The following is a 25,971-nucleotide window of genomic DNA, read 5'->3' as shown; positions in this document are numbered from 1 at the left end:
GGAGAAGAAGTGGATCTTCAACACTTTAATATCACATACAACGGCTTCACATAAGTAAACATAATACTGAACAAATTATTGAAGAGGCCTGAACAGTTGAAAGAAAAATGATTAGCCCTTCTATAGTAATATCTCCAATATACATATTTTTTTCATATACTTCCCAAATGATGTTTAAGAGCCGGACAAACACTTTCACAGTGTTTCCTTTTATATTTATATTATATTTTTATTTTAGAATCTAATGATTTAATTAATCTAATAAGTGTTTTGTAGACAGAACAGGTATGCAATTTGAGATTTTCTGACCACATTTCTAGAACTGCTCTATCGTGCAGATTCGCTCTCTGTAACATCAGAAAGGTCCGACCCTTCCTATCTGAACATGCAGCTCAACTCCTCGTTCAAGCTCTTGTTCTCTCCAGACTGGACTATTGCAACTCTCTACTAGCCAGGCTTCCAGCTAACTCTATCAAACCTCTTCAGCTGCTTCCGAACGCAGCAGCACGAGTGCTCTTTAATGAACCTAAAAGAGCACATGTCACTCCGCTGCTCATCCGTTTGCACTGGCTGTCAGTTGCTGCTCGCATCAAATTCAAAGCTCTGATGTTTGCGTACAAAGCGACTTCTTGATTTGCTCCTTCTTATCTGCTCTCACTTCTGCAGATCTATGTGCCCTCCAGAAACTTGCGTTCTGTGAGTGAAAGTCGCCTCGTGGTTCCATCCCAAAGAGGGAAGAAATCACTTTCCCGAACTCTCGTGTTCAATCTGCCCAGTTGGTGGAATGAACTCCCTAACTGCATCAGAACGGCAGAGTCACTCGCTGTCTTTAAAAAACGACTAAAAACTCAACTATTTAGTCTCCACTTCCCTTCCTAATCTGCAATTTCCTCTCTGGTTCTACCGCTGACTGTATTACAAAAAAAATCACTAATGCTTTGCTCCTTACACTTTACATACCTGAAACTTGCAACCCAAGCTCATTCTGAAAACGTAGTCCCGTGGACGTTTCTGGAGACAGCGGAATACGTCCTGGCAGGTACGTACGGCTGCATTTATTTTTTTTCAAGCGAACGATGCAGGGCGGTGTGACGCCGTTCCCTTTCGTGCTTGCCTCCTTGTGGAGGGCTTTTCTGTTGCAACCCGTTTGTCCACACAGCTCACTGTGTACGTCGGCGGGCTCGAGATGCGGAGAGGAGCTGACCACGGCGATCGGTTTCGAGTCCGAGGAAGAGCGGTTCCAGCAATCAGGTAAGACAAAAACAGAATCCCAAAAATTAAGTGAACCATTGAGTGAACGATAAGTGAAATTAAGTGAATCCCAAAATTTAAGTGAACGAGTTTCGATACAGGGCTAGAATGTGGTGAAATCCGAAAACGCGGTAGGAAAAAAAATAAATCAGGGCTTTTCTTTTTTTGGACGGCTTTTGTAAACTGTCGCTCGGGTTTAGGGAAGCGAGTGGGCGGACGGGTCGATCGGTAAAATTGGTTGGGTTCAGGGAAGGAGGAGGGCGGGTCGGCCGATTGGCCGGTCGCGCAGTCAATCATCCGGTCAGTCGGACAGCGGCCTCTGGTGGGTTCACGCGAGAACAGCACGGGCGCGGATTCGCAAAAACAAAAACTGCAGCCGTACGTACCTGCCGGGACGTATTCCACAGTCTCCAGAAACGTCCGCGGGACTACGTTTCCACAATGAGCCCTGGTTGGAAACTTGCCTACAGCACTTATTCATTGTTGCTCTTATAGTTGTGTAAATTGCTTCCTTGTCCTAATTTGTAAGTCGCTTTGGATAAAAGCGTCTGCTAAATGACTAAATGTAAACGTATGTAATGCCTTAATTATTACAACGCTTCATATACAGTCTTCATAGTCGATTACGGTGCACTCTTGATTTGTGTTTACTGTCCAAATCTATTTCAGAGGTATTGTAACCATTTACAAAATTGTAACCATTAATAGCATGACTCTTGATTCAAGAGAAACAATGGCTAATTACAATAGATCTGTAATATCTGTCCCAATCTCCAACAAGAGGTAATCAGAATCAGATTTATTCCGTTTAAAGGAATAGTTGGAGACTGCAGACCTGGTGCAGTGCAATCTGAGCTGCATCCAATGCTTTTTAATGTGCTCACCTAACCCTACCCGTCACTCACTCCATTGAGTGCATTGTGTCTGACATTGCATCGCTGTGCGATGCAATCTCAGCTTGCATCAAAAAGGCTGCATCCAGATACTATTGAATAGTTCACCCAAAATGGTCATCATTTATTCACCTTTTACTTGTTTCAAGACTTTCTGACTTTCTGCTGAACACAAAGGAAGATATTTTGAGGAAAGATGGAAACCTGTAACTATTCACTTCCATAGTGTTTGTTTTTGCAACTATAGAAGTCAATGGTTATCGGTTTTCAGCATTCTTCAAAATATCTTCTTTAGTGTTCAACAGAAGAAAGAAACTTGTAAAGGTTTGGAATTTAAGGGGGAGTAAATAGTGAGTCATTTTTTTATTTTTGGGTGAACTATCCCTTTAAATACCACATATGGTCCAGCAGTAACTGGAGTATATCTACAAATGGCCACCATATCAGTGATGACTTGATTTGATGTTTTCAGATAATGTTCATCGCTCATTCCTCTCCATCTCCACCAATGTTGGGACCAGCACCAAAAGCGGTTCTGTGGGCTCCGATGAGACAGTAAACAGATTTGGTGCTCTTGCAGGGCAGTTGTTCAGCTGGAAAAAATCAAGATCAATTTGTAATTAATTTTGTAACATGACATGATTTTCTTTCTTTTTTTTAAAGACTTTTAGAACCAAGCAAAAATGTCTTAAATTGTTTCAGCTTTTTTTTTTGTATCTAACTTTGAAAGTGTTTTTAAAGGGACAGCTCACCCGAAAATGAAAATTCGTTCATCATTTACTCCTTCAAGACTTTCTTTCTTCTGTTGAACACAAAAGAAGATATTTTGAAAAATGCTGGAAGCCTGTAACCATTGACTTCTATAGTATTGTTTTCTAATGGAAGTTAATGGTTACAGGTTTTCAGCATTCTTAAAGAATCTTCTTTTGTGTGTTTTGCAGAATAAAGAAAGTCATAAAGGTTTAGAACCACTTGAGGGAGAGTAATATATGAGTAAATTATCATTTTAGGGCCACTTTAATAGGTACACCTGTCCAACTGCTCAGTAACCCAAACTTCTTATCGGCCAATTGCATGGCAGCAACTCAATGCATTTATTCATATAGACATGGTCAAGACGATCTGCTGCAGTTCAAATCAAGCATCAGAATGGGAATGAAAGGAGATTTAAGTGACTTTGAACGTGGCATGGTTGTTGGTGCCAGACGGGCTGGTCTGAGTATTTCAGAAACTGCTGATCTACTAGGATTTTCACGCACAATCATCTGGTTTACAGAGAATGGTCTGAAAAAGAGAAACTATCCAGTGAGCGGCAGTTCTGTGGGCGCAAATGCCTTGTTGATGCCAGAGAAGAATGGCCAGACAGTAACTGTAACTCAAATAACCACTTGTTACAACCGAGGTCTGCAGAAGAGCATCTCTGAACGCACAACACGTCTAACGTTGAGTCAGATGGGCTACAGCAGCAGAAGACCACACCGAGTGCCACTTCTGTCAGCTAAGAACAAGAAACTGAGGCTAGGTTGACAATAGAAGACTGGAAAAATGTTTCCTGGTTTGATGAGTCTCAATTTCTGCTGCAACATTCAGATGTTCGGGTCAGAATTTGGCATCAACAACAGGAAAGCCTGGATCCATTCTCGTATCCTCAGTTCAGGGTGCTAGTGGTGGTGTAATGGTGTGGGGGATGTTTTCTTGGCACACTTTGGGCCCATTAGTACTAATTGAGCGTCGTGTCTACGCCACAGCCTACCTGAGTATTGTTGCTGACCATGTCCATCCCGTTATGAACACAGTGTACACATCTTCTGATCGCTACTTCCAGCAGGATAACGCACCATGTCATAAAGTGTGAATCATCTCAGACTGGTCTTTTGAACATGACAATGAGTTCACTGTACTCAAATGGCCTCCACAGTCACCAGTACTCAATCCATTAGAGCACCTTTGGAATGTGGTGGAACGGGAGATTCACATCATGAATGTGCAGCTGACAAATTTGCAGCAATAGCGTGATGCTATCATGTCAATATGGAGCAAAATCTCAGAGGAATATTTCCAGTAGCTTGTTGAATCTATGCCATGCAGGATTAAGGCAGTTCTGAAGGCAAAACAGGTCCAACCTGGTACTAGTAAGGTGTACCTAATAAAGTGGCCGGTGAGTGTATTATTAATGAAAAAAATTCTAATCATATTCCTATTTTTTTTTTTCAATTTGGTTTAGATTTTTGATTTTGAGAGTATAGTATTGCAGTATAATTTTATTTAATGTTTACAATGCAAATTCAATTAGATCCATTTGTTTGGTAAACGAAGCAAGTCTTTCATAAAATATATTGATCTACTAAAAGACAGAAAATATTACTTTACAAACTGTATTGTAAGTAAATCATATAAAAATTAGCACGTTTTGGATAATATTGCAACAATTATTATAAAACTGATTAAATACAGTTGAAGCCAAATTATTAGCTGTGGATTTTCTCTTTTATTTCAAATATTTCGCAAACGATGTTTAACAGAGCAAGGAATTTTTCACAGTATTTCCTTTAATATCTTTTCTTCTGGAGAAAGTTAAGCCTTTAAATGTCACTTTAAGCTTTGTAGATGTGTCTTGAAAAATATCTAGTCAAATATTATTTACTGTCATCATGGCAAAGATAATAGAATCAGTTATTAGAGATGAGTTATTAAAACTATCATGACTAGAAATGTGTTAAAAAATCTATATTTAAAAATCCTGTTAAATTTGAAATATATAAGATTTCAAATTTAACAGGAGAGCTAAAAATTCTGACTTCAACTGTATTAATTTACACACATTAGAAAATATTAATAAGTAGACTCAACAATGGACTAGAAAAATAGGTGAAAATTGGGGATGTACTAAAAGAATTGATTGAGTTCGAATACAATTTTTTTTTTAATGATCATATTAAGACATTTGTATAATAACTGTGGTTAAACACACCCTTACCAGTGCACTGGGAATTGGCTCTCTGTGACAAATGATATGTTTGATCTGTGGGCTAAAACGCGTAACAGACCATCCCAGAATAAAAGCCACAGCAAGCGCTATCACAACAGCAACGCTCACTATCACTGGCATGTCAGATGTCTGCTCTAGAAAGGAAAACACAGGTTAATATGAACAAGCATGAAACATATCTGTACTAAAATCAAAGAATTGTGCACTGTGAAAACTGTTAATGAACAGTTTCTATATTTTGTGATTCACAAGTGTTTTCATTTTATTTACGGTTGTGAATTGCATTGTGGGTGCTTGATCTCTGCTCTGTAGTGACTCTACAGTGACTCTTAATTGACATTATAGTAGTGTGAATTAATATAAGAAATAATATAGAGAGAATTAAGTCTGTAAAATAACAAAACGTACTGTTTATTTCACGGTTCTTGTAGCGTAATATACACTACCTGACAGAATTCTTGTCACCCTTTCAAGTTTTAGGAGCAACAAATAATAACTTGACTTTTAGTTGATCATTTGCTGTCAGAAGTGGCTCATATGAAAGGCAAAGGCCTCTAGATTACGCTTATTTCACCAAAATAAAATTTGATCATGCCTTGATTTTGAATAATTAGGACAGTAAGGTCTGACTTTGCTTTTGAGGCTGACTTTTGAGACAAAGGTCTTGTCAGTAAACAGAAGTAATGTACAGTATAGAATATAAAATGAATATTGTGTATGACTGCCATGAGCTTGGAGGACTGCATCCACACATCTCTGCAATGACTCAAATCACTTATTAATAAAGTCATCTGGAATGGGAAAGAAAGTGTACTTGCAGGACTCCCAGAGTTCATCAAAAATCCTTGAATTCATCTTCAATGCCTCCTCTTTAATCTTACCCCAGACATGCTCAATAATGTTCATGTCTGGTGACTTGGCTGGCCAATCCTGGAGCACCTTGACCTTCTTTGCTTTCAGGAACTTTGATGTGGAGGCTGAAGTATGAAAAGGAGCGCTATCCTGCTGAAGAATTGGCCGGACAAATGTCTTGATACCTCAGGCTGTTGATGTTGCCATCCACTCTGCGGATCGCTTGCACGCCCCAATACTGTATGTAACCCCAAACCATGATTTTTCCTTCACCAAACTTGACTAATTTCTCTGAGAATCTTGGGTCTGTGCGGGTTCCAGTTGGTCTTCTGCTGTATTTGTGATGATTGGGATGCAGCTCAACAGATAAATCATCAGGAAAATCGACCTTCTGCTACTTTTCCAAATGATCAACTAGAAGTCAAGTTATTATTTGTTGCTCTTACAACTGGGATCGACGACAAGACAATCCCAAAAAAAAAAACAATCCAGACAATATACCACTTTAAACTATCCGCTTGTTCAGTGTGACGTCACGCGGAATGGCTTTCGAGTCCAAGCGATCTATTCAACTGAATGGGGAGGCTCATGAAGTGGTAACGATAAGCGATTTAAGACTTTCGAAAGTCACGATCGTAATATATATGTCCATGCCTAATATCCGATGGCCAGAAAGTGATTCATTGTTTTATAAATTGTTAAAATTTTGGTATTTGTGATGCAGCAAGCCCAGAGATTGTTGTGTACACTATGACTTTATATAAAATGAACTTTAATGTGTGATAGGAATAAAACGCGATCATAAACGAATGATTTCTCCACTCAAATAAATGGCGGCTTGGACCAGGAAACAGTATACATACGTCACAAACACGTCACCACTTAACAAGCAGATTAAAATGTGATAATAAAATAAAAGTCCCACTAATAAAAGTCACCTTTTTTTTAACTTTTCATGTTTAAAAGTTGTTGGAAGAAAGATCAAGGTCCCATAATCCGATTCAAAAGCATAAATAACGGGGGGAAATAAAAAACAAGAATCACAAAATATGAAAAACTGCCAATTTACAGATATTTTTGACAGTGTAGTCTTTAGTGATCACTCACTATGCATGATGACACACTGCGTGTCAGTGCTGCAGCTTTTGTTAATGGCGTCCACTAGTGCTTCTGCCCTGAAGCACATCTTTTCTTTCCCTCGATGAGCAGCAATGGAAAAATGATAGGGATAAGCTCTCGTCATGTCAGTTAAGGCCTGCAAAGAAATCCATCCTAGTCACTATGTGAAGTTTATTCATAAACTAATTTCGAGAGGATCACGTGCTTATGATTTATCACGGCCGGTCTCGCATTCGCTAATCACTACCTTCCAATCATATGAGCCCTAAGCTACTATAAATAGCCACAGTTTTCAGTTCACTTTATCTTCGTTTGGAAGAAACCCCCCTCCTCCCCTATTCTCCTCCTTTACCTGTGATTGGGCGGCACGGCGGCCCGGTGGTTAGCACTGTGAGCCCCACAGCAAGAACACTGCCGGCCCTGGTTCCACAGGACCGGTGGGTGTTTCTGTGAGGAGTTCGTATGTCCTCCCCGTGTACGCGTGGGTTTTCCCCGGGTTCTCCGGTTTCCCCCGACCATCCAAAGACATTCAACATGCATAACAATCAAGCTTGTCTAATCCCTTGTGTTCCCTTAGCTACCGCAGCAGGGGAGTTCTGAGATCCACCTAGCTCAGGCTCCCCTCTTGCTCTGCCAAAGGGAGGAAGCCCCGGGCTCGAGGAGCCCTTGAGCTCGGGGCTCTCTCCCGGGACAGCATGCCAAACAAGCTTTTGTAAATCATCAGCTAAGTGTGAACTCTTGAAAATGATCTTAGGCCCCGTTTACACTAATGCGTTTTAGTTTGAAAACGCATAAGTTTTGCTATGGTTACGCCATCCGTCCACACTACGCCGGAGTTCTCGAGCTCCGAAAACGGAGCGTTTCGAAAACGCTGGAGAGGCCGTTTTCATTCTGAAACGCTGCTGCTCCGTCTCAGTGTGGATGGGGAAAGACGGAGACATCTGAAAACGGAGGCGGGGCTGCAGACATTCGCTTCTCTGATTGGGGCTTTTCCTCAATATTAAGTAGCCCACACACAGTTCAGTCCTGCATCTTCTCCGGTTAAGTTCAGACTTCGTAAGTTTGATCAAGGCTGCATCTCTTCTTCTCAGTTTGATATAGAAAAGCAGACTATACCGAGGACACGCGTCAATCTTCACAGGGAACCGTGTACTTTATAACTTCATTCACATCACCCTGGCTACGTTGTTTCACTTTCTCAACAATAAAATGTAAACTTGATATAAGGAACTGCCTATTTTTATTTTAATATTAACAACTAAACAGACAGCAGAAATGTTGAGGCGTCGTGCTGCATGAGCGTCATCTTCACTGTGTAGATATTTATAACAAAACGGAGCCTATAACAACCGCCTCCTTTCAATTTCAGTGAAAATACGAAACACACCCTCTCTTTTGCTGAATATCAGTTTTAATAATCGATAATGGCCATTATAAAAGTATAACATACAATAAGTTTATAAATTATAGGAAATAAAGGCAAGCGATCAGTCAATATACAGAATAGGCTACGTGCTTACATTAATCATTAACCTATCTTTGCGCTCAGCCAAAACACGTTACCTGAGAACAAGTAATAGATTCCAATGACCAAAGTCGGGGAATATGTCGTTAGATAAAGACAACAAGATGAATGAAATATCACGTTTAATAAATATAGTGAGATTAGATCCAGCGGGAGATGCTTGATGAGAAGTCCGACTATTAGAGCTCTCATCTGGGTAGATGGGCTGCAGCGCTTGCCAAAGTGTGCGTGTGTGGTCACGTGATGTGCGTTTTCAGCGTTTTGGTGTGGATGGAGAGCTGTTCAGAAACGCTGGGTAAAACGCGAGTGTGGACGCGGATCGTTTTCATTCTAAAACGCCGTTTTAAAACTAAAACGCACTAGTGTAAACGGGGCCTTAGTCAATAGTCAGGACAGAAACCCAACTGATTTCAACTTCAAGCCTGAGTGATGGATATACAGTACATTCATAAGGTTGTTCCTGCCTTATAAGCCATATTTTCCAGCTTTCTTCACACTAAAAAGGGATAGTTCATGCACATTTTATCATAAATCATCTTCTTTTGTGAGAAACTCATAAAGGTTGGAAAGAAGCAAAGATTAAGTAAACATTGACAGAATTACCTTACCTACAATTCATAAAATAGTTTCAAGGCTTAACTAATTAGGTTAACTAGGCAAGTTAGGGTAATTAGGCAAATGATTTCATTGGAGGTATATATTTAAGATTACAAAAAGAAAGTATGAGATGATCCTCACATTCTGTTCGTCTCCTTCTGTCCAGACTTTAAGCTTTACAGTGATTGCCGAAAGCGTTGTGTTGAAGCCCACCTGGATAGGATCCCCCTCCACGTTCACGATCATTTCCGGAGTCAGCAACACCGCTATTAAACACCAAACCAAAGGACCAAGTTGAAATATTTCAGATATCACATTTAAGTTCAAAACACCAGCAAAGCACTACTCAACTGTCTTTCCTGTTGAAGGTCTTTGGAAGTTGCGTCCACGATTTCTGGCCATCGCAGTTTGTCTTTATGCGAATGCTGTAGTCAGAGTTGGAGGCCAGATCATGAGTGAGGTCACAGCGGTTTTCTCGAATCTCCTGACAGTCGTACGCGTCCACCCAAGATCCATTGAGTTTGTGCAACTCGTACTCTCTGCATTGAGAATCAGAGACGTGTAATATACATATATGCGTAATAAATATACACTCACCGGCCACTTTATTAGGTACATCTTACTAGTACCGAGTTGGACCCCATTTTGCCTTCAGAACTACCTTAATCATTCATGGCAGAGATTCAACAAGGTACTGGAAATTATTGGCTGCACATCCATGATGCAAATCTCCCGTTCCACCACGTCCCAAAGGTGCTCTGTTGAGATATGGTGACTGTGGAGGCCATTTGAGTACAGTGAACTCATTGTCATGTTCAAGAAACCAGTCTGAGATGATTTAAGCTTTATGACATGGTGCGTTATTCTGCTGGAAGTAGCCGTAAGAAGATGGGTATACTGTGGTCATAAAGGGATGGACATGGTCAGCAGCAATAGTCAGGTAGGCTGGGGTGTTGACACGATGCTCAATTGGTACTAATGGGCCCAAAGTGTGCCAAGAAAATATCCCGCACATCATTACACCACCACCAGCACCCTGAACCGTTGATACAAAGCAGGATGGATCCATGCTTTCATGTTGTTAATTTCAAATTCTGACCCTCCCATCCGAATGTTGCTGCAGAAATCGAGACTCATCAGATCAGGCGTTTTTTCAATCCTCGATTGTCCAATTTTGGTGAGCCTGTGTGAATTGTAGCCTCAGTTTCCTGTTCAGGAGTGGCACCCGGTGTGGTCTTCTGCTGCTGTAGCCCATCCACCTCAAGGCTCAACGGGTTGTGTGTTCAGAGATGCTCTTCTGCAGACCTCGGTTGTAACGATTGGTTATTTAAGTTACTGTTGTCTTTCTATCAGCTGTAACCAGTCTGGCCATTCTCCTCAGACCTCTGGCATCAGCAAGGCATTTGCGCCCACAGAACTGCAGCTTACTGGATAGTTTCTGTTTTTCGGACTATTCTCTGTAAACCCTAGAGATGGTTGTGCCTGTCCAATGCATTGAGTTGCTGCCATGTGATTGGCTGATTAGAAATGCGCGTTGACGAGCAGTTGGACAGGTGTACCTAATAAAGTGGCCAGTGAGTGTATGTATTACACACACACATCTTATGTGAAAACAAATTTTTATTTTGGATGATTTATCGCAATGAATCGTTGCCCAGCATTAAAAGTAATATATTACAATCTTAAGCCTATCTTAATCATCAAGAATAAGAATAATCAAAAATAACGTATCATGTACTTTCTCATTAGTAAGTAAAGTTTATTTATAAAGCACATTTACTTCAGTTTGGCACTGACCAAAGTGCTGAACAAAACCATAGCACACACTCTAAAAGAGTAAAAGATAACAATAAAAGTAATAATAGGAATAAAAGTATTACAGCAACAACCACAATAAAGATTAAAAGCCTGGGAATGCAATAGAATAAAAATGTGTCCTAAGTCGGGACTTAAAAATAGAGAGAGAAGAAGCACTTGTAATATCCGGTGGCAGCTGGTTCCACAAACGAGGAGCAGCGACTGCAAAGGCTCTATCCCCTTTCAGTTTAAGTCGTGACCGAGGAATTTGAAGTAAAATTTTATTTGAGGACCTAAGAGACCGAGGAGTAGACTGTAAGTTAATAAGCTCTGATATATAAGAAGGTGCTTGCCCATTCAGTGCTTTAAAAACAATAAGTAAAATCTTGAACTGAATTCTAAAATTAACAGGAAGCCAATGAAGGGATGCTAAAACTGGTGAGATATGAGCATGTTTTTTGGTGCCTGTTAAAAGTCTAGCAGCCGCATTTTGAACCAACTGCAACCGTGCCAATGAGGATTGGGGGAGACCAACATATAAAGAATTGCAATAGTCTAGGCGGGACGTGATAAAAGCATGTATGACCTTTTCCAGATCTTGAAAGGAAAGAATGGATTTGAGTCTGGAGATGATCCTCAGCTGATAATAACTATTCTTACTATTCCACTGAGCTAATTTGTTTTTCTAGACAAAGCTCAGAATCAAAGATAACTCCTAGATTTTTTACTTGCGATTTAACATACGGTGCAAGACTTCCCAAGCCCCCAATATACGACAATCTTGTTTTTGAGGGGCCGAAGAGAATTGTCATGTTTACCAGCGAACAACCACCAGATGTCGCTGGTAAACACACACACACACACACTTAGAACTACACTTTTCCTGGACTACAACTTCATACATGCTCTTCGCCCACACACCTGCTTTCTCATTTAGCTTGATTTACATTCACACCTGAGGACTTTCAGAGACTGATTACACACAGTATTTAAGCAGCACACACACTCATTCACATGGCCGAGTCTTGTTCACTGTAAAGTAGCATTACAACGCGTTTTCCTTGTCTTATTTTCCTGTGTTTTGAACCTAGCCTTGTTTATTTAGTTATCCTTGTCTGCCGCCTGCCTTTCGACCTCTTGATTGTTTAACTGACTACGATTCTGGATTGTCCTCACATACCTGTTTTCTCCCGTATTGACCACTGCTTGCCTGACTGTGAATAAACCTGCATATTGGATCCTATCTTCTGTTGTGGTGTTACTCCCCGGCGTTACAAGAATAACCTCAGTTTTGTCATTATTAAGTTGAAGGAAGTTTTTTGCCATCCAACATTTAATATCCTTAAGACAATAATTAGAGACTGCAGGGAGTTCTGAGATTTTAAGGGAACATACAGCTGAGAGTCATCAGCATAAAAATGAAAAGATCCTTAAAAAGTAACTAAGTAGTAGTTTTAAGTGGTTTTAAGTCACTTAAATTTATTATATATTACTGTTAAAAGTAACTTAGTATTTAAAAGTAACTTAGTTAATAGTAACCAAAGGTTCTTTCATGAATGTGTGTGTGTGGTTTTGGTATTAATTATTTTATGTCATATAATTATGGCCTGTTTCCACTGAGGGGTACGGTACAGTACGGAACTAGCCAAGTTGGTACACACTTTTATGTACCAAAAAGAGAACCATAAAGTACCACACACCAATTTTTGAATAATAATAATAATAATAATAATAATAATAATAATACATTTTATTTAAAGGCGCCTTTCTAGCAACTCAAGGACACCGTACAATCAACAAGAATAATAAAACAACAAAAGAAATAATAAAATAAACACAGCAATAGTGCAAATAAAATTAAGTATTAAAAGCCATTTTAAATAAGTGGGTTTTGAGTTTTGATTTGAACAGTGTAAGGGAGTCAATGTTTCTGATGGCAGGTGGTAATGAGTTCCAAAGCCGCGGAGCAGAGCGGCTGAATGCTCTGTTAGACAATCTGTTGACCATGTTAGACAATTTTTATAGTCCTTATCAGGACAAAAAATCTATCATTTATATTTTTAAAAATGCACAAAGTTGTCTTTGGGGGCTGGGTTTAGAGACAGGGATAGAATGTACAGCAGATTAAGTATTACGTAAATCACATAAAACGTGCTGCGCCACATGTACTGCACGTGGCAGTCTAAATAAGAATGTAATGAGTATTTCATGCCAGTTTCCTTAATATGTTTCTGCTTGAAGTAATGGGCGGAGACAAAATTATTATGAATACTTGTTCTGCCAGATAGGAGTGGCTGTTTTTTTCTTTTCTTTTTTGATAATATCGACATGCAAGCGTCATCTTGTTCGAAATGTCACTGAGCTAAAATAAACCAATATTGAGATTGTTAAACTTGAGATGGGTAATGATGGCTGGCTTCATATAATAACTGATACAATTCTGTTAAGCTTTTGTGAAGCAATCTGTATTGCAAGTACTATATAAATAAATGTGCACTATATATAGTGTACACTTATCGGCCACTTTATTAGGTACACCTGTCCAACTGCTCGTTAATGCAAATTTCTCATCAGCCAACCACATGGCAGCAACTCAATGCGTTTAGGACGATCTGCTGCAAATGAAACCGAGCATCAACATGGGGAAGAAAGGAGATTTAAGTGACTTTGAACGTGGCATGGTTGTTGGTGCTAGACAGGCTGGTCTGAGTATTTCAGAAACTGCTGATCTACTGGGATTTTCACGCACAACCATCTCTAGGGTTTACAGAGAATGGTCCGAAAAAGAGAAAATATCCAGTGAGCGGCAGTTCTGTGGGACTGGTTCCAGCTGATAGAAAGGCATCAGTACTTAAATATCGACTCTTTACAACCGAGCTATGCAGAAGAGCATCTCTGGAGGCACAGCACGTCCAACCTTGACGCAGATAGGCTAATAACAGGATAAATTCACACAGGCTCACCAAAGCTGGCCAACAGAAGATTGGAGAAACGTTGCCTGGTCTGATGAGTCTTGATTTCTGTTGCTACATTCGGATGGTAGATCAGGATTTGGCGTCAACAACATGAAATCGTGGATCCATCCTGCCTTGTATCAACAGTTCAGGCTGCTGGTGGTGGTGTAATGGTGTGGGGGATATTTTCTTGGCACACTTTGGGCCCATTAGTACCAATTGAGCATCGTGTCTACGCCACAGCCTACCTGAGTATTGTTGCTGACCATGTCCATCCCTTTATGACCACAGTATACCCATCATCTGATGGATCCAGCAGAATAACGTGCCATGTCATATAGAGCGAATCATCTCAGACTGGAGTCTTGAACATCTTAATGAGTTCACTGTACTGAAAATGGCCTCCACAGTCACCAGATTTCAATCCAATAGAGCACCAAAGTCTCTGAGGAATATTTCCAGCACCTTGTTGAATCTATGCCAGGAAGGATTAAGGAATTTCTGAAGGCAGAAGGGATTACTAGTAAGGTGTACCTAATAAAGTGGCCGGTGAGTGTATATATGTGTGTATTTATGACTTGACAATAATACTTAACATATTTTAGTGCTCTATCAATTAATATGATTCTACCTAAAATTAAATAAATAAATGTACTAATAAATAAACTAATGTTGATTAAATGATTTATGTAATTTTATTTAAAAAAAAAACCTAAAAATAATTTAATAAAATGTAATTTAATTGTTAATTGAATTCAATTTTAAATGTGTTAGGTAAAACTGGTTAAACTGGTCAACTAAAAACCCCCAAAAACCTATAGTTTTACATAAGATACTGTCCATTTGTATATTCCCACGTACAGAAGCACAAATAAGAAATTAAGTCAGTCAACAATTAAAAAAAAACATTACTGGACAGTTCATGGATATGGTACCAAAGAGCTTAGAATGACCAAGAGGCGACACTCAGTAGACCATTGCAACAGCAGCGCCAGCAACAGCCCCGCAATAGGGTATATGCCGAGCTAGTGCTGTTCCCATGCTGATGCACTTCCGGTGACCTGTTATTGTGAACTTTTTTCCATTTTATACGGTTCCTTATACAGCATCGATGTTGTAATGTCATTAAAATACATTCAGTTAAATAAACTTTAGCTTTTTTTTGGTTGCTCAAGCGAAAAAAGAGACAAAAAGCCGTTTACTCGCACGCGCCCGTCAGAATCGGCAGGCTAACGCAGAAGCTCCATTGAATATACTGGGGTAAAATAAATGCTCACATTATAAAGACATGGCGGGGGAAATGTAATGTAATGCAGTGCTTCTTGTACAATCTGACACCCACTTTAAATCGGATATCACTCAGCTAGTGGAGATCGCTCATTTTTAAACAGACCTTAAACGCACCGGATTTTGCATTGGCATTAGATTCGCCAGAAGCGCTTAACCCAGGTTACTGGCAAATTAAAAGTCCTGTTAGCATGCTTCGGCATATACCCCATTCCGCAATTTTGGAGTGAAAGCGATCGGCCGTCCATTGGATCTTATTGCTGCCGCGATGGCAAGCAGCTGCTTTGTTTTTTATTTATTTATTTAAAAATACAACCTAAAAGATGACAATACAACACTTACTCTGACAATCATCAGCACTTTTAATAATTTATTTTACAGACTTATAATATGCTGCTGTTCTACTGGAGTTTTCATTCCAAAATGGCCGCCGCGCCCTCTAGTGGCTGTTTATCAAATTGCACTAGAGTATCGCCTCTTGGTGATTCTATGCTCTTTGATGGTACTAACAAAATGCACGAATTCCATGTAATATTTACTCATAAATCATAACATCCTGACAGACTGGATTAGCACATCAGCCTTATTCCAAGAAAAACAACAGCTTACCCTTGAAATTGTACAGTGTGGTTGAAAGTGGAACAGGCCGTTTGCAGTGGACTCCATTTCAAGATGTGCTTCATGTTTACAGAATGCATTGAGATGTTGAGATATGTGGATAGCGAAGCTGAATCTGAAACGTGGGAACAATATTAAACATTAAAATGGTAGAACTTCTCATGTTCATAGCCTGTCAACATTTGTTCACATACTCTGCATCCATTACATACTGTAGATGCACATGAAAGCATTTTGGGAATGCCAAACTATAAATGCATTGCATAATCCTGTTCTCTAGTGTCAAAATGCTTTGTGTAATCCTCTTATACAGTCAGATTGAATATAAAAGTTCAACTTGGAGCATTAAACAACAAAACATCTCCTATTTTATTAATCTTGTGCGAAAAAGTAACACTTTTAACATTTAATATCAGCATTTTAATTTACGGTCTGAAACAAAGCATGCCAGGACAAAGAAATCTGCTGTAATTCTAATTCAGTTAGAGTTCTGCACAAGACGTTTGACCAGCGGATAAATTAAAATGGTCGTGCCCAATTGAGTTTCTCTCAAGGTTTTTTTTTTCTTCACTTTCGCCAATTGGTGAAGTTTTATTTTCCTCGCCGCTTGCGCCACTAGCTTGCATGGTTTGGGATTGGTAGAGCTACGCATCAATGGATTTACCCTTCAGTGTTTAGTGATTATCTAACCACACAACTGAGCTATACTGAACTGAACGTAAACACTAAAAACTGAACGACACTGTTCCAATTTACTATGATCTTTTATGTGAAGCTGCTTTGACACAATCTACATTGTAAAAGTGCTATACAAATAAAGCTGAATTGAATTAAATTCAAAGTTCAGCATAATTTAATGTAATGTGCATTTATAAAGCGCATTTATTTGTGTATGGCCAAACACCCAAAGTGCTTTACAAACGTACTAGTGAACTATTTTCTACTGTAAACAATGAGCTTTCACTTTCATTTAAAACATTTGATTTTAGGCCTGGGCGTTTCTCAAAAGTATTGTAAACTTAAAGGGCCAGTTCACTCAAAAACTGAAAATTCTGTCATCATTTACTCAAAACTTTTATTTTTTTCCCCGTTGAACACAAAAGAACTGGAAGAATGTTTGAAACTGGTAACCATTGACTTACATAGTAGGCTATTTGTATTTCTTACTGTAAAAGTCAATGGTAACTCCTCAGAATATCTTCTTTTGTGTTCAACAGAAGAAAGAAACTCATATAATTTTGGAAGCACTTGAGGGAGAATTAATAGAGTAAGAATTTTCATTTTTGGGTGAACTATCCCTTTAAGTAGATCACATTTAATGCACCATCAAGTAAGCTTACAATGTTCTTAAGAAACGTATCAAAGATTTTAACGTATCTATAATTTATAAAAACGAACTATATTCATATATTTAGATAAAGAGGTTTCTGTTAGATTAAAATGACGCTAACGACAACGTACATCATTTGCTACTGGTTTACAAGAAAGATTTTATTATATTTATACTTTATAAATACAAATTATTTCCCAGAGATGGGTTGAGGGTGGAAGGGCAATCCCTGCGTAAAAACGTGCTGGATGAGTTGGCGGTTCATTCCGCTGTGGCGACCCCGGATTAATAAAGGGACTAAGCCGACAAGAAAATGAATGAATGAAATACAAATTATATAGTTTAAAATGTTTCTGTTTGATTTTAAAAAATTAAAAAAATAGCTAACACTTTAGTTTAAGTATAGATTCATACCATTTACTACTTATTTATGAGAAAGATATCACAGATTTTATTATATTTGTAATGTTTAAGTATATATTATTATATATATTATAGGTCAAGTGGTTTTTGTTAGATTAAAATAACGCAAACACTTTAGTTTGAGTAAAATTCACATAATTTACTACTGGTTTATGAGAAACATAGCACGGATTTTATTATATAAATACAAATTATATTTATATAACTAGATCAAGAGGCTTCTGTTTGATTAAAAAAATGCTAACACTTTAGTTTAAGTAACAACACTTACCTTATTACCTTATGTAAGGTTATTAAGGCGTATTTCCTGCCTTTTAGCATATATTAGCTGTTTATATTAGCACTTTTAAAAGTAAGTTAGGCTATTATCTTATTTTACATCCATAATCCTAAACTCAACTAGGCTAATACATAGCTAACTATTATTAAGCAGTGTAGTAGTTTATGTAATAGTTTATGGAGCTAAAAGGCTTAGATAATGGTTAATATCGCGAATTGTACATTAAAATAAAGTGTGACCAAAAAACAACAACTATTCGACTGATGTCAATTCAATTAATGGTGTCAGATTAGACTGACTGAAACTGCCGTTTTGACATTATGAAACCAAAAAAAGAGAGACAAACCAATCACGTTCAAAAGTTTTTTTTACATTCTAGTGTTTTAGATTAATTAACTTACGGTGAATGGAAAAATACAGAAGCAGAAGAAACAGGCTGTCAATCAAACCGCTGCACATAACCTCTTCTTCTCCGATCTCTGTCAGTCCAGGTCAAACCCTGACCAGCAGAGGTCAGCGTGTCCTTATTCACGTAAATTCACGTCCATTTAGAAATGAAAATTAAGTCTCTCACTCGCTGTCTTTGGAGGTTTCTCCATGTTCTCTCCACCCGTAAACAAACCTGTGGACTAAATGAGTAATTTGAGACATGACAGTGACAGAAGAGCGCGAAGAACGGAGTAACCTGTCGAGTGAGATTTTTCACATCCACCTAAATGAACCTGTCAGACCTGTTCATGGAAATCATGATTTATACTTTATGTAGTAGTATTTTATGCCACTACTGAATGAATTGTAAAAAAAAAAAAAAGAAAAAAAAAACGATTAACATGTTTCCTTAATAAATGCGTTTCAAGAGTTCACACTTAGCTGATGATTGGTAATAAGCTAGTTTGGCATGCTGTCCCGGGAGAGAGCCCCGAGCTCATGAGAGCCTCGAGCCCGAGGCTCCCTCCCGTTGCAGGGCGAGAGGGGAGTTTGAGCTCGGGTAGATCTCGAGAACCCACCTCCCCCCACACTCCTGCTGCGTGAGGGTTGCTAAGGTGATGCGTTGCTGACGGAATTTAATCGAATTTGGTGCTAATTTGGTTTAGTCAATTTTAGGGATGTAACGTTATCAGAATTTCACGGTACGGTAATACCTCGGTATAAATGTCACGGTACGGTATTTATTGAATCATTTACAGGAAAAAACAAAACTTATGAAAATACTCCAAAAAAGTGCCAAAAGTGTCAATGACATAAAAATTATCCATCTATCTGTAAGCTTTGAAACGGGAACTTCAATTTTAATAACAAAAAAATATTAAACCATGTAAAAAAAATAAAGTTTCAATTTAGTAGTGTTGAAAACTCATCACATTCAACATTTAATCACTCACTCACTTAGATAGAGATGGGTTTAAAGGAAAATTATCATATAAATATAATCTGGTAAAAGCTGGTATCTCTGGGTATTTACAATGTCCCCTGCAACAGAAAAAAACCCTCTCATTTGGGACTGAGGTTTCTGGGACAAGAGAGATATGACTTGGCCCAGGTTGACAGCAGTGGGTAACGTTGTGCATTGTCTTTCCCCCACTTGAGAGGACAAACCATGAGTGAGATAGAGGTCTCATGTCTGCATCAATCTGAACAGTGTGCTGACAACACAGCTGATAAGAACTCGCGCGACAACACCGCTATTCAGTACGCGCGCGGCGACAACACCCGCTTTAGGGTTTTCCAGCTCTTTTTCATCCCCGCTTCTAGCAGCACACTCCATTTCCGCATTACTGGATCTGTAGCAACAACAGACCGCAAGTGATGATGGTCAAGCATGGGCTGATGGGAGTTGTAGTTTTCGCTACCTCCCGTTCGCTTCATTCGCCTGAGCAAATTTTCTCAGAAGAACTATAGTTTTACCGAGTCCTATGACTACAGTAATATCGAAAAAAATTAATATTGCGGTATGACGGTATTTACAATACCGTTACATCCCTAGTCAATTTACTTAAGTGTCATGTTTTTGGGAGTGTGGGAGGAAACTGGAGGACCCGGGGAAAACATGAACTCCACATGAAAATGCTGACCGTTTGGGTAGATGCCTAAACCGGAGGCATTTTGCTGTGAGGCCGCAGTGCTAGCCACTGGGCCGCCGTGCTGCCCTGTAGACAAAAGAGGAAGCGAAGGGGTGGAAGGGGGGATTCTTCAAGACGAAGATGACTAAAGGTAAGGTGTTTGGTTATTTATACTTGGTTAGGAATAGTCTGATTGGTGGTTCGTACATTAGCTTGACTCGGGGCCAGCCGTGTCAATCATAAGCACGTGATCCTCTCGAAATTAGTTAATGAATAAACTTCCCTTAATTGATATTCCCAGCGACAGACAATGTTCTGCAGTCTTTAGCATCCTCACAGCATTTGTCTCCCATGCCGGTATCGCCGGCTCGCGCCCTGCTCGGACCGGTGCGGTTTCAAGCACATAATCCGTCTTTTGATGAATAAGATGTTACACATTCTCTATCTTTATTAACTCTTTCTTCCATAGATGTAAAGTATATTAGTGACAGCTAAAGAATATAAACGTAAGAGAAACAGGAGAGGAAATATTATAATAATACAACATAGATAAACATTGCCAGGGCTAAGAACAATTAAGAAAAAAGATATGCGAAACCAGAGAGATTTTATGAGACTGTCACACAAAACAGCTTACTTGGAACTGTTCAACACAGAATTCAGGTATGATTTAAGGTTGGGCATGGATGGGACGTATAATTTAAAATAATTTAACATAACGAATGCATTAAAGGAGCGTCTTCAGTTATTCACACACCGTCTATAACAGGGGTCACCACCCTTTTTGAAACTGAGAGCTACTTCTTGGGTAGCAATTATTGTGAAGGGCTACCAGTTTGATACACACTTCTTAAATAACATTTTTTCTCAATTTACTTTTAATTATATGTTGTTATTATTAATGATTAATGATATTCATCTTTGTGAAGACACTGATCATGTTAAAGATTTCTCACAATAGTTCTCAACAATGACTTAACAAGGTAAGAAACAGAAATATCAATATGCAACACTTTATTTGTCTGAAATAGTTTTAGCTTTTTTATATATATGTCATTAACAAATTTTACACCAATGCAGGTGGGATTTTAAAAGAATAGCTTCAAAAAGTACTAGATTCAGCTCACTGGTATGTGGTGCAATGGTGAGCGATTTTTAGAACAGGCCTGTGGGCAACTCATGTAATCTTAGTGGGCACCATGTTGGTGTCACCGACTCGGTCCCGGTTATTCCCCTCGCTGGCCAGCAGAGGCCGCCATCTCCGGACTTTTAGCATTACATCATCCATCTACACTAATTGCATACACCTGATCTGAATCTTGTTAACGACCCACGTACCTCATATAAGCCGCACTCAAACACTCAGTCAGTGCGAAGTCTTGTTCAGCCCTGGCCAGCATTACTGAGCGTTATATCTAGCCTGATCTCTTGTGTACGACTCCAGCCTGTCTCTTACTTTGCTTCGCCTTCTGCCTGCCCTCGACCCACGCCTGATATACGGACTCTGATTCTCGCCCACTGCTCTCTACTCATGCCTGGTAACTCTGTGTCTGTTCACCGTCATTCTTGAAACCATTACTACTACTGTGGATGTGTGTGTGTGTGCACCCAGGTGCATATTGTGTGTTTGAGTGAAGTTGTGGTTAATAAATACTGCATAATGGATCCCTCCGTGTCAGTCTCCTCGTTACAGTTGGTGACCCCTGGTCTATAAGCTATATGGCATATTAGACTAAGTGTTTGCACTGTTTAAACGCAGCTATGTCAGGAAAGGGATAGGCTATATTTTCATTCTTTAAATTATCGTTATTGTCATGATTATTAATATTATTATTTTATTACATTTTATTTAGGCTATTGGGCTTAAATAAATCATCCATGATTCTTAATATCTATTTATCCTTTTTAGCTAGCAATCTGCCTGCCTTTCTCTCCTTTTTTCTAATTTTTGGGGTTCTGCCATGGTAAAACGTTTGCAAAAAGCAGGGCACGAGCCGGCGTTACCGGCATGGGAGACAAATGCTGTGAGGATGCTAAACATTGCAGAACAACGTCTGTCGCTGGATCCGAGGAGTGAGGTTAACACGATCACCAGCTGGCTTCCATTACATGAGGGCAAATGACCAAAGCATAATTTACTCCTTTTACTCATACTCCTTTTATTACTTATAATGGCCAATACATTGATATTAATATGAAATGCTACTTTTGTGCCTTTATTAGCTTTTTTCTTGCCTGTTTACAGGGTTCAAAATCTTACATTTATTCCATCCCCACCTGCTGGTAAAAGCTAGAGCAGCTGGCGATCTTCAATCTGCAATTTATTGCTTTTCCTGCTGTTCCAGGATGTAATGTTGAATTTTAACAGTCGAATTTGAGCCACTAAATTTATGGAAGCGAATTATTTGAATATTATACATCGTATTTTTAAAGGGTATTGAATAATTTGTAAGTGAAATCTGGAAATTAAATATGAATTATTGAATTTATAAGTATGAAAACGTGTTTGAAATATTTTTAGTTGAAATATTCACAGCTTAAATAAACGGATGTTAAATTTCAGGACCTAAAAATACAAACCCTGGAATTCAAGTCATTAAAATGCAAGAACTTGTTAATTCTGTGTATTAATTTTTTTTCAGTTTGTGCTATTCAACAAGCTTTTTAATTCAAAACTTTTGGCATTGATTTTGTTCCATACTTGTCTCCTATCCAAGTTTTAGGAAGAACAAATAACGACTTCTAGTTGATCATTTGAGCAGAAGCTCTCACAACTGGGATCGACGACAAGTTTTTTTTCTGGCACAAAAGTACTAAGTTACTATCGAGAAGTAATTTTACAAAGTGGTTATTCCTTTAAAAAATTAAGTTATTAATTTTATTACATCATTTCATTTCCATCTTCCGGTTTGCATCTTCTAATGCCTTTATTTTAATCTAGGAAACATTTAAGATTGAATTACTTGAATTAATAATATGTTTCCTTTATGTTGCAAAATAACTAAATTTAACCTGCATTATATATGTTTTATTAACCAAATTATTATTTGACAATTTATATTATTATTATTATTATTATTATAACCATTACTACCGTGCCTAAAGTGCAATGCTTCATAGGTTTGTCAATTTCATCCCAGTTCAGGCCCAGTTATGGGTTATTAACCTGGCTGAGACTTGGCCCAAATATGCATGTTTGGCCCTTGTCTGGAAGCCAGACTTGGTTCAGTCGTGTACCATGTAGACCAGGGGTTTTCAAAGTGTGAGGCGCGCCTCCCCAGGGGGGCGCCAGAGCATGTCAGGGGAGGCGTGGGAAAAAATATTATATAATAAAAATATAATTATTACGTTTAATTATTATATGTATGTTTTATTATTTTTAAACGTTTTAATTAAACAAAGCTAAAAAAAATAATACGTCAAAAATAAGAAAACCTTTTTTAACCCAGAAGGCCATAGCTGTGAATTCGCTTCTGTTTGGCAAGCCCGCCAATACAGGTATATGCCTGCTAATAATGCTGCTAATACAATGGATCAGTTTCTGAGACCCCCCCGATTCAAAGCCTTCAAGTTCAGGGCTTAAACCCAAAAGACGACGATATGATGACCAGTATTTGAATTTAGGATTTTGTGTACAGGACCAGCTGATGAACCACAACCTTTATGTGTGGTTTGTCAAGATACTTTGGCTAATGACAGCATGAGACCCGCTAAACTTCGGCGACACCTTAAAACCAAGCATGATGAGGTAGCAGAAAAAACCTCCAGAATTTTGTGTGTGTGCGTGCGTGTTTGGGAGGAGGGGGGCGCCAATGGATAAGTTGTGTCAAAAGGGAGGCCCACTGTCTTAGACATTTGAAAAACTTAGACTTTGAAAAACCCTGATGTAGACCAAGCAAAAACTGATTGTGAGAGCCAGAGCTGGGCCAGAGAAATTTTTGCTACATGGGGTCTTGATTGATATCTTTGTGCTGCAGTGTCATAGAGACATCAGGGTTGATCTATATAATTTATACAGGCAAAAAGCTTTAATGTATCATCACTCTAAGCTGTCAATCGACTCTTTAGCAGCAAAACAGACTAAGCTAGCAACCATTTACCAACAGAGATATCTCATCTTCAGAACCAAGAGATGAGCTACATGCTATAAACATGTAAATGAGGCTGTTCTAGAAACAACCTACTTCATGTTGTCCCAACACCAATCAATGATGTTAACTTAATTGCTTTTACAAATTGAAGTGGATTGAACACTTAAGTTGTCCCCCAAAAACTGGAGAATTATGTTTATCCAGCTCATTTTACAGTAAATAAGCAGTTTGAGCAAGTAGCAAAAACTTTTGCCTAGTTACGTCACCCTAGCAAAATAAATAAATTCAAGCCAACCAGCACCACCTACTGTACAGTTGTTCAACTACTGGAGTGTTTCTCAACCACCAGCTCTGCATATTATCCATGTCTGCTTAACCGAACACACCTGATTCAGATCATCAGCTCATTAGCAGAGACTGAAAGACCTGTAATGGGTGTGACAGACAAAGAAGACATCCAAAACATGCAGTGCTGGTGATCCTCCGGGAACGTGGTTGGGAAACACTGATTTACTATAAAAAATACTGCTTGTGTTCTGTGTTTGTCTGTAATTACCCTATATTTACTGCATCATGGTGTACATTAAAATGATTTTAGGAATTTCTGAGCTGTTTAAAAAATATAGACATTTCAGTCATGTTTTTTTTATGAATAATACAGTCTGTTACATTATTTAATAACATAATCCAGAGTGTTAAAAGTCAGTCTGCCGGGTAATGAGGTTATGACTCATGTCTAAAAAAGACTTGATGGGAAACAGAGGAGAGGAACAGAAAAACAATGAAACTCTGAAGTCATCTGGCTGTTGAGAGAGCTTGGACTTTGAGCACTGATGATAATCAACCATTAACAGGGCACCATAAAACCATAAAGCACTATCACTCACACATTACGCTCCTGACCGTTGAAACCAGGTTACAGTGAAGCCCAGAAAAATTACATAATGGTATTTTTGAATTGTATGTAAGTCCTAGTTTAAAACAGGAATTGACGTTATTATTGTATCCAAAACGTACATTGCTAAATAATTTTGTGGTAACTCTTCTTTAAAAATAGATCTTTTTTAGTTTCCCTTTTCACTGGTATTTGATGAACAAGAGGAAAACAGAAAGTAACATCCGAAAGAGCTTAAGACAAAATTAGCTGTATATATATACAGTTGAAGTCAGAATTATTGGCACCCCTGAATTATTAGTAACCTTGTTTATTTTTCTCCCCAATTTCTGTTTAACGGAGAGCAGATTTTTTCAACACATTTCTAAACATAATAGCTTTAATAACTCATCTCTATTAACTGATTTTTTAAATCTTTGTCATGATGACAGTAAATAATATTTTACAAGATGTTTTTCAAGACGCTTCTATACAGCTTAAAGTGACATTTAAAGGCTTAACTAGGGTTAACGAGGCAGGATAGGGTAATTAGGCAAGTTATTGTATACTGATGGTTTGTTCTGTAGACTATCAAAAACAAATATAATAATTTTGTTCCTAAAATGGTTTTTAAAAAAATTGAAAACTGCTTTTATTCTTGTCAAAAAAAAAAAAAAACTTTCAACAGAAGAAAAAATCAGAACATATCAGACATACTGTGAAAGGGAAGCGGGTGGGCGGGTCAATCGGGCTTTTTGAAAACACTATCAGTTGGGTTTAGGGAAGTGGGTGTAAGGGTCAATCGGGCTTTTTGAAAACACTATCGGTTGGGTTTAGGGAAGTGTGTGTGGGGGTCAATCAAGCTTTTGAAAACACTATCAGTTGGGTTTAGGGAAGTGGGTGTAAGGGTCAATCGATGCTTTTGAAAACTATCGGTTGGGTTTAGGGAAGTGTGTGTGGGGTTCAATCAAGCTTTTGAAAACACTATCAGTTGGGTTTAGGGAAGTGGGTGTAAGGGTCAATCGATGCTT

General features: G+C 38.6%; 1 protein-coding gene and 1 long non-coding RNA gene across 4 annotated transcripts in view; one reads left to right on the top strand and one right to left on the bottom strand.

The window, feature by feature from the left end:
• il20rb (interleukin 20 receptor subunit beta) overlaps positions 1–18,575 on the bottom strand; it is a 203,216-nt gene extending 184,641 nt beyond the window's left edge. Inside the window, 8 exon segments of one of the 3 annotated variants that reach the window (NM_001423698.1) lie at positions 86–1,277; positions 1,339–2,737; positions 5,122–5,267; positions 7,093–7,240; positions 9,368–9,492; positions 9,578–9,765; positions 15,874–15,997; positions 18,317–18,575. In NM_001423698.1, the coding sequence (NP_001410627.1) occupies positions 2,624–2,737; positions 5,122–5,267; positions 7,093–7,240; positions 9,368–9,492; positions 9,578–9,765; positions 15,874–15,997; positions 18,317–18,374 (903 nt within the window). In that variant the 5' untranslated portion in view covers positions 18,375–18,575 and the 3' untranslated portion in view covers positions 86–1,277; positions 1,339–2,623. 3 annotated transcript variants of the gene reach the window in all.
• Positions 18,315–25,603, top strand: LOC147846191 (uncharacterized). The gene is made up of 3 exons (XR_015478220.1): positions 18,315–19,008; positions 19,900–19,994; positions 23,844–25,603. It is a non-coding gene; the product is annotated as an uncharacterized LOC147846191 (long non-coding RNA).
• The last annotated feature ends 368 nt before the right edge of the window (positions 25,604–25,971 follow it).

The sequence above is a fragment of the Danio rerio genome, chromosome 2 (assembly GCF_052040795.2).
Source record: "Danio rerio strain M-AB ecotype USA chromosome 2, GRCz13ab, whole genome shotgun sequence".
Lineage (NCBI taxonomy): Eukaryota > Metazoa > Chordata > Actinopteri > Cypriniformes > Danionidae > Danio > Danio rerio.
Note: the sequence above shows the minus strand (reverse complement) of the source record. Positions and strands in the feature narration are given on the sequence as shown.